Consider the following 9769-nt stretch of genomic DNA (forward strand, 5'->3'; position numbering starts at 1 on the left):
TTTAACCTACAAACACGATAATATTGTTCGAGAGAAAGTATCGGCATTGTATATGCATACAGTGTACACGTGCATTTATGAAGTTGATAATAAAATCCATATGTTGCTACTTTATATTTTAGGGAACCATTCTATTTCTTAACGTCCAATATCATTTGTGTATTAATAAAACGCGCGGGAATTTTTGACGGAACTCTTTTATGTTGTGAAACACTGAATGGTATCATTGCGAAAACATTGGAAATAATGTGTCAGCTTGTCATGTTTATTGAGGTTGTAAGATAGTTATATATCTGTTTCTGACCTCTATGAGCTCACGAGATGACTTCTAGATCAAAAGTTCAGTTGAAGGTGACGAAAGCGGACAGATTACATTGGTCTGCTATTGGATTAGAAAGCTGTGAAGGCGGCGGTGTTCAACTCAAGCCCGTTGCTGGAAGGGCAGCGAGGAAACGACCACAGGAAGACTTAGCAGCAGAGGCCAGGATCTTTGTTCCGGGTACAAATAACTTTGAATATATTTGACTTGTTCAAATACTTTTTCGACCTACCGAAATGGAAACGTCATTTTGAACATTTTCAATTCGTTTATGTCTTTTCGGGTAGTCCAAATTTATATCGATCTTGAGTCGATGAACGTCGAAACTCTGGCCCTATGTAAACTGAGATAAATAAGCGATCCGCTGAAAGACCGAAATGTCATAATAGCGGATGTAAAACAGGTTGAGTAAATTAATAAATAGCGATCCGCGCTTGGGTCGGCATATAAATGACAATTGTGGAAAGAAATTGTCATTTTTACACGCACTGACTGATTAAAAATATTTGAGTTAAGAAATTGTCATTTTTACACGCACTGACTGATTCAAAATACTCGAGTTCGATGGTGAACTAATTGCAACCCACATTACAATCAGGAATGCTATGATTCAGTCGTATTATGGAATGACGACAGTAAATGACAATAGCCGCCGAGTAAACTCACAAACTATTTTTACAAAGCGTGCTTCAACTCTACTATGATTTTTTTTCAGTTAAATCGGTATCAATTCGGAACAAATCACCAGAAAATGTAATTTCTGCAGAAAATATTTATAAGAATGAGTTAGACCGATAATGGAAAAACCAATAACTGATTTTTAACTACAGAGCTGAAATCACTGAATGATTGAAATGCTGAAACTAACAGTGTAATGCAAAAGATGATGCACAGTACTTTGTATGTATCATTGTGTCTGGTATAGAGTCCTGAAATAAACGTAACTTTCTAAAGAGATGGTGAGAGTCACATAGGACTGTGACATTATCAGGTCACTGTGTCCATATCTGTACACATCGCTTCTCAGAGTCACAGTTGATGATGACTAGGGCCGTTTCCGTTTCTCACTGTGACCATTTGGACCAGGATTGTTTTCTATGAATTGAGGACAGAACTACTGAATTGCATTTAATTGTTCAAATTATTGGGTCTTCAAGTAGAGGCGTATCAACATGTTGGTACCTGGATGTGTTGGTGTGCAGACGTTTTGGTCATGAAGACATTTCAGTACTTTCTAAAGATATTTTGATACTTAACTCGTACTAAGTATTCAAGTATGCTCCATCTTAAAATGGTTTCTTTGATGTATACTCCCTTCAAAGAGAGACAACTTTAATGTGTGTATTCGTGTTGTCAGTTTATGAGCCTTCTGGCTGGGGTTTGTGCCAAACGCATGCAACTAATTCTGTTGTGTGGCATGGGCTCTTACATTGAATATGTTTATGTTTTGTTTAGAATCTACTCTGATGTTTTGAACCGAAAGTAAGACATAATTCAATATAAAATGAATTCCAGCATGATATTGTGGACTTTTGTCTTTTCATATACTTTGGCATCTGCAGTTATACATCTTAGTTGAAAACAAGCAATTTATATGATGTTTTGAAGAAATTTTGCTTGTGGGCTACATTTTGTAACGGCATAATTCCTTTAACAGCATCCACAATTTCAACATTTCATCAGTGTTACAGTTTCAATTTTGAGCTCAAGCCAAGGCAATAATGTTGAAAGTTATTTTCATAACCTTTTTTTTATTACCTCAGCATGGAGATATTTGTAATATATATATCTTCATCTTTACAGATGAAGAATTTTTCACTCCAATGAAGAAACCAAAGAAATCAGAATGGTTAGCAGAACACAAGACAGAGGGACAACCATTTGAGAGATTCCTGCAAGGTTCGGCTAAGTACCCAACACAAAGACGCAAAGTGATTTATCTTCTTCCTCTCCAATTTGATGAGGCCTTTATTCCAGCAGACATTTTAGACTCATTAAAGCAATTTGCCTCCATTTTCTTTGGAATGAAATTGAAGGTTATGAAAGCAACCAGTTTTAAAGGAAAAGTTCCAAATCGTTTTAATAAGAATTCCAATACTTTTCAAGTCCATGCAGGTAAAATTCTAGAGGAGATGACAAGTATTGTTCCTGAGGATGCTTTTTGTGTTGCAGCAATAACAATGTGTGATCTGTATCCTCAAGACTCTTGGAATTTTGTTTTTGGTTTGGCACAAATGAGATCTGGTTGTGGTGTTTACTCATTAGCTCGTTACTTGTCAAACTTTGGAGAGCAGCCAAACACTGTTTATAACCCTGAAAGGTAAGAATGCCAAAGAAAAGGATTCATTAATATTGTCTAAGGCCAAAGCCATTCAGACTATGATATACGAGTTTCTTACCATCGTTTCACAATTGAGAGAAGCTAGGGTTTGCTTTCATGTTGAACATATAATACAACTTGGACTATTTCTTCTTAGTACGAGAAGGGACTCGTAGTTTTATTTTTAGGTCACCTGAGACAAAGTCTCATGGTGACCTATTGTGATCACCTCCATCAGGCGTTGTACGTTGTGTGTCTGCCAACAATTTCACATTTTCAACTTTTCAAAATCTCCAGACCCCGATTTCAATGAAAATTTGCAGAAACCTTCTTTGGCATAAGACAAAACAAAACAGTGAATTATATATAAACCCCGCCCCATGTGGGCCTGATGGGCAGGGCCAAAAGTATCAAATTTTACTCAAATTTAAAAAATCTTCTTCTCAAACCTCAAATATGGTAGAGTCAAATGCTCATCATGAATGGAAGCATTGTAAGGTGGTTTACCAAAATTATGAATTTCATGGCCCCAGGGTCTCACTTTTCCCCGTGGGGAAGGGGTAAAGATTACTATAGTTTATGTTGTAAAACTGTATTTTTGAGGATGATTTATTCAATTTCCATTGGAAATATTTTAAACTTGGTAAGAATTATGAATGACAGCTAGATGGTATGAATAGATTGATCCTGACTGACCCCCAGGGGCTCTTAGGCAGGGCCAAAGGGAGTCAAATTGATTAGAATTTTAAAAATCGTCTTCTAACACCCATGCATGGTTGAATCAAATTCTCTTCTGGGACGGAAGTGTCTTAAGATTCATTAATTACCAAAATGGCTCTCGCAGTTCTTCCTGGAGAGGGGATTGACTTCACTATATTCTTTATCAAAAAAATGCATTTTTTAGCATAATGTTGTTTATTTTCCACAGGAAATAACTTTGTCAGAATCATTAGTATAGGATGACAGCATTGATGGTATGCAGGTATTGACCTTGGCTTTCTATCATCAATGTCACTATTTCTTTTTCATGACACTTGAAAGCTGCTTAACCTTTAACCTTTGTATTCAATATTGCTTATCTCAGGTGACTGTCAAAGCTGCTAAACCTCTTGTTGTTATTTCCGAACACAGAGAGTATCTCCTGCTGCACTGAGATAAATAAAAAATCTTACTGGCTATAAAGATGGACGTTATAGATTTATATCTGTGTTGTTTATTGTGACTTACGTCATTTGTAAATAGCATTGAAGTAATTTTATTATGTCATTTCAGTGAAACAGGAAGTAACTCGTTGATGAAGCGTGCATGTAAAACCATGTGTCACGAGATTGGCCACATGTTCGGCATTTCACACTGTGTGTACTTTTCGTGTATCATGAATGGATCCAATCATCTTGAAGAATCAGATGAGCGTTCCATGTTTCTGTGTCCAGTCTGTCTCAGGAAGCTCCATTTTATCTGCCAGTTTGAAATCATTGAAAGGTACAAGTTGATGTCAGAGTTTTGGTCGAAATTTGGGTACGAGGAGGACTCTGCTTGGTTGCGAAAAAGGCTTGAACGTTTAGCCAAAGGATCAGTGTAAGGGGAGACAACTCCTGTCAGTTTATCAGTTTACTAATATATACTGTGCAAAATGTTATGAATTGTTAAAATGGAAGAAGTTAACCCAGGATTTCACACTTAAATTGACAGATATGTCAAAATAATATTTTACATAATTAATATTTTGATTTGGTTTAGTTATTTATATTTACTATGAACTTTCATCCATTCCCTTATCAATGTTCAGCTTACTATGCAGAATTTTATATATATATGTTTACTATATTAATTATTGCTCATGTTCTCATTCATTTTTTACAGACATGTTAAATATGCTTTACATAAATATGTGATTTGTTAATTTCCTGCCGAATCTGTGATACACAACACAACTGACTGTAAATAAGATATTATTTCTTTATCCATTCAAAATGCATGGAATGTTTTGTAATGTGTTTAATATGTTTGTCTTTTAAAATGAGAAAGTATGATATATGTATTGTCCATTCATTCATTTAGAGACATGTTTTGAAATTTTACTTAAAAGTTTTTTATGATACACAAGAATTTATGTTGTTAAATGATAGATATCCGTCCACACATTGTAATCCAGTTGTTTGTTGTTCCAGTTACCTTTCTTTACTTTGTACAAAAGTTATTTGTATTGTATGTTTTTGATATTAAATACAGCAAAATTATTCTGATAATATTTTGGCTCATTATAATTATGCTATCTGATGTGAAATATTACCTGTATCTTGTGAGGGGATAAGACATCTAACTGTCTTTATTACTAGCACACTATCTCGGGGCCCTCCATCTCTGGGTCGCAGGTTTGAGGCCTTGTTAGGCCACACTAGGTACTTGCAACACATTGGTGTTTTTTTCTCCGGGAATCCCAGCTTTCCTCCACCACACAAATCTTCTCCTTAAATGACCATGACTGAAGTAAAGTATCAAAAAACCATATGACATCAAAGGATGCTGTTTTACTATTTCATCTTACAATTGTGCAGATAAAAGAAATATTATTCGGACAGGGTAGTCAGAGAGATGATACCTAGTTTGTTTCCAAATTATTCATGGTCTAATGAACACTGTATCTATGATTTGAGGTCAAGGTCCAACAAATTTCTTTATCCTTGGTTTGGAGTTATGCCGTTTGAACTTTGAGACAGATCAAAAAATAAACAGTTGACCGGCATCCATATTGGATTTTGACAAATTTTTCATGTTGACCATAAACATTTTCGGATCGGTCCCAAAATTTAAAGGACATAAAAATATGTCCACAAAATATAATTCAGGTATTTGTTCTTCCTGTTACCCTTCTTTACTTTGTAAGGAAGTGTTTTGTGTATCATGTTTTGGACATTATATACAACAAAACTATAACTTATTTACATTTAGATTTATCAAAAAGATTAAATGGCTTACAGACATATTTGACTTTACCATTGTTGCTATTTAAGGAACCTTTCTCGAATTCTATATGGAAGATATCGTGATCAAATCAAATATATAGGCTCTCTGGTCAAATCATATATATAGGCTCTCTGGTCAAATCATATATATAGGCTCTCTGGTCAAATCAATATATATAGGCTCTCTGGTCAAATCAAATATATAGGCTCTCTGGTCAAATCATATATATAGGCTCTCTGGTCAAATCAAATATATAGGCTCTCTGGTCAAATCAAATATATAGGCTCTCTGGTCAAATCAAATATATAGGCTCTCTGGTCAAATCATATATATAGGCTCTCTGGTCAAATCATATATATAGGCTCTCTGGTCAAATATATATAGGCTCTCTGGTCAAATCATATATATAGGCTCTCTGGTCAAATCAAATATATAGGCTCTCTGGGACAAATTTCCAAATATAGGATCTCCATGGTCAAATTCGATATGTGAGATCTTCGTGGTAAAATCCTTTGAATAAGATGTTCATGGTTAAATTCCATATGCAAGATATCCGAAGTCAACTTCCATATTAAAATTCCATATGTAGGTTTCCCGGAGTCTCCTCTTGTGCTTTGTTCATTTTGTGACTGACCAGGAAAAAAAATGGCTGACATAACGCCATGTTTGATTTTGACAGCTACAAAGTCTGTAACTGTTTTGAAATTACTTCGTGGATTTTTTTTTATTTCACTATACAAAAAGAAAGGCCAGAAAGATGGTCCTCAAAGAATCAACAAATTATGTTTGTTATCATCATCTCTTAAAAGTACTTGAAAGAGCTGTCTCAAATCAAGAGTACCATAACATTATTGATTGACAGGTTTTCCGTCTCTTTGACTCACCGACGAACGTCAGTGTTCTGGCGACGTGAGGGGGCGACCATAATTTGATTGATGATTGACAGGTTTTCCGTCACGTGACTCCTCCCGTGTCCTGGTATCGTCTCACCGACGAACATTAGTGTTCTGGCAACGTGTCTTATTAGTGATTGGTTGACAGATTGACAGGTTTTCCGTCACGTGACTCCTCCCTCGTCCTGGTATCGTCTCACCGACGAACATTAGTGTTCTGGCAACGTGTCTTATTAGTGATTGACAGGTTTTCCGTCACGTGACTCCTCCCTCGTCCTGGTATCGTCTCACCGACGAATGTCAGTATTCTGGCAACGTGTCTTATTAGAGATTGACAGATTGACAGGTTTTCCGTCACGTGACACCTTCCGTGTCCGGGTATCGTCTCACCGACGAACGTCCGTGTTCTGGCGACGTATTTGCTTTATTTGAAAATCTCACGAAAATGTAACAGTGATTTGAGGCCGCGATGGCTGTGTGGTGGAGGCTTCTTACTGTCCTTGTTCATTTCCTGTTCGTGCAATTAAGTAAACAGCATATCAAATTTAATATATGGATATTGGTCTCTGTAATTTAAGTAAACATATTAATTTTAATATATGGAAAATTATTGCCGTTTATTCGATAAACAGTATACCATACTTTCCTGTGTTTAATAAACAACCATCTGGTGGACTATGGACTCAAATAGGCTTTGTTTCGGCCATTGACTGAATCACACTATACATACATGAACGTGTATTTCACACAGATAGAGCACTGAATCACCTTCCCGAAGTTCCACTCTGTAGGAGCTTGTACCCCTCAAAGTTTCAGATAAAATCTATCCAATGAAGTATGACTTTCGAACTTGAATTTATCCATGAATATTTTCAAATTTCAAAGTAAACACGCTTTGAAACTTTTTTCAAAATATAAACTTACTGTAATAAATTTACGTTCCAGTCACGAATTTTAAATAAAAGACAGTGAATGTGTAATACTGGGTTTGAGACCCTGACTTAAATGCACAGCACATCGTCTTAGTATGACCAATGTATACACCAAGTTTCACGAGCCAAATAATTGAAATGCAAGCAAAGTTATTCTTCGGACACGAAATTTTAAAAAAGTGCCGTAACTCTATAAATAAGAGGTTGTAGGCATTGAACTTTACACAATGCACCTCGGCTTAGTGTAACTGATGTACGCGCCAAGTTTCACGGATCTGCCAAACTATGGGCGAAGTTATTATGCTGCCTCTCACACATGACCTTTACATCTGAACTTTGACGTATTTATTAACACGTGGACATTTAAAATTTGAATACACGACCATTTAATCAAACTTAACATAAAAAAGAAAACACGAACACTTGACCTCAACACCCGATGGCGAGACTATGCGCATGCGTGTGTCGGATGGTCAGCCTTGATGGGTGATCGTGCAGTCGATTCTCACTTAATATTTCTGACCAACAGATGACCGGGAGCCAATTGTTCCTAGGTGGTTAAGCCAATATCTCAATAGTATACGTTTTTTCACGAGAAAATATTAGTATACTTAACCTATATCCACCCTGTAAGGGTCAGGATTAGGACCACCCTGTAAGGGTCAGGATAATGATCACCCTGTAAGAATTATAATTAAAAGCACCACAGATACTGTGGTTTTTTTTTTTTTTTTTTGTCAAACGTTAAAATTTTAAATCAATTTTTGCCCTCTTGTTCTTTTTACTAATATTTCATATCGTTAAAAATTGAAAAAAGTTTAATTATTCAATTTCGCAAGATCACATCGTGAAATTAGCCGTTCGGTTTTTTCATAAGTCTCTGGTCCTCTTTGTTTCGTTGTGGTTACCTCGGTTCTTACTTTGAGTTTGTGACATTGTGTGGTTTTACATAGGTTAATGACATCAAAATCTCTTCGGAAATGTTAAATGTGTTAATATAAACGATAAATCACCTACATATTCACAGGAACGTATAATATACATGTTTCTGGTGTTGCTTACTATAAACATTTTTATTGCTAATATCATAATTAATTTTAACATTATATTTATATAATCATATTCCAATCAATATGTAAAACAATATTCATGACAGCAACAGCTGCTCTTACCACGATCACGTATCCTGAGAGGTACTATTGTATATACAATCATGTATTATCAAATATCACCTTCTTCCGACGTGGATTTTCCACTAATTTCATTTTATTTTAAGAGAATTTATTTTTTAAGTTTGTATTGAAAGATATATATACTTATATATGTATATATATATATTATCGGTGTTTAGTTAAGAACATTTCATTGTCATTCAATGTTATCGCGAAAAAAAGACAAAGAAAACAGACTACTGTCTTCACTACTGTTTAAATATTAGTCATGGTCAGTCGAAGTAACACTTTGACGTACATGTACCACGTGACTGGTCACCTAATTAAATTCGCACTCATGCGTAACGATTAATTTGGACTGCCTTAAAATAGATATGTAAACACGCACTGTACCATATCCATGGTAGCCTGTATCATACTCTCTCACGCCACTTCATTCTTTTTCCTTTTTACTCATTATCCCGTCTTTTCTCTTTTGCGGAAAGACCGAAAGGCAATGATGGTGGACGTGAAACTTGTTAAGTAAACAGATGTTGGAGGTAATGCTATGATATATCAGGACAAAAAGAACTAATATTGATTCATCCTTCAAATAATGATTTAATTTTTTTAGTGCGAAGATAAGTTTTTAAACAAAATTAATTTATTATTCATTTTCTTAACGTAATTTTGTAAACATATTTATTCTAATGTACATGTAAACAGTATTGCTGGTACGCCAATAAACAAAAAAAATACATTAATCTTTCATATTTTTATTAAACACAGCCATGTTACTGATTTTATTATTTTGGAGATAAAAGGGCTCGTTGTAGTCATTCAGTACACCAAATCCTGCATATGTGCATTTCACAGAAATAGAGCACTGACTAACCTTCCCAACTGTTCACTCTGTGGGAGCGTATACCTAGCTTAACTTTGATGAGGAGCTGTTTGATAAATACTTACATACATATATGTACACTTTTAGAAGTTGCTTTGGTAGTCGCTGTTATCTGTAGGTTTCTGATTTATCCGAAACGATTTTAGAAATAACAGCATGAATGTTTACGATCAGTAATTTTTTATTCTACAGTCAATAAACGTTGCTTTACTAACATCTCAAATCACTGGCCTGTGTACACGCGGTTCGTTTTATTTTACCCTTGCTGAATGTATATTATCTG

General features: G+C 35.3%; 1 protein-coding gene across 2 annotated transcripts; it reads left to right on the forward strand.

Moving 5' to 3' along the window:
• Positions 1-270: 270 nt before the first annotated feature.
• LOC132557098 (archaemetzincin-2-like) lies at positions 271-4434 on the forward strand. Of its 2 annotated transcripts, XM_060221588.1 has the most exons (4): positions 271-499; positions 2123-2218; positions 2492-2639; positions 3912-4434. In XM_060221588.1, the coding sequence occupies exons 1-4, from the start codon at positions 322-324 to the stop codon at positions 4219-4221; spliced, it is 732 nt and encodes a 243-aa protein (XP_060077571.1). In that variant the 5' UTR covers positions 271-321; the 3' UTR covers positions 4222-4434. The 2 variants fall into 2 exon arrangements, with proteins under 2 accessions (XP_060077571.1, XP_060077570.1); XM_060221587.1 differs by having other exon boundaries at positions 2123-2639.
• Positions 4435-9769: the final 5335 nt, after the last annotated feature.

The sequence above is a fragment of the Ylistrum balloti genome, unplaced genomic scaffold, assembly GCF_031769215.1.
Source record: "Ylistrum balloti isolate Yb309-2 unplaced genomic scaffold, AGI_CSIRO_Ybal_v1 Utg370622, whole genome shotgun sequence".
NCBI classification, from domain to species: Eukaryota; Metazoa; Mollusca; class Bivalvia; order Pectinida; family Pectinidae; genus Ylistrum; species Ylistrum balloti.

Excerpts from the sequence above, each read along its gene's own strand:
- LOC132557098 (XM_060221587.1), top strand. The coding sequence starts at position 322 with ATGACTTCTAGATCAAAAGTTCAGTTGAAGGTGACGAAAGCGGACAGA. Across the intron at positions 500-2,122 it reads GGCCAGGATCTTTGTTCCGG|ATGAAGAATTTTTCACTCCA; the intron begins GTACAAATAACT and ends TCATCTTTACAG. Across the intron at positions 2,640-3,911 it reads ACTGTTTATAACCCTGAAAG|TGAAACAGGAAGTAACTCGT; the intron begins GTAAGAATGCCA and ends ATGTCATTTCAG.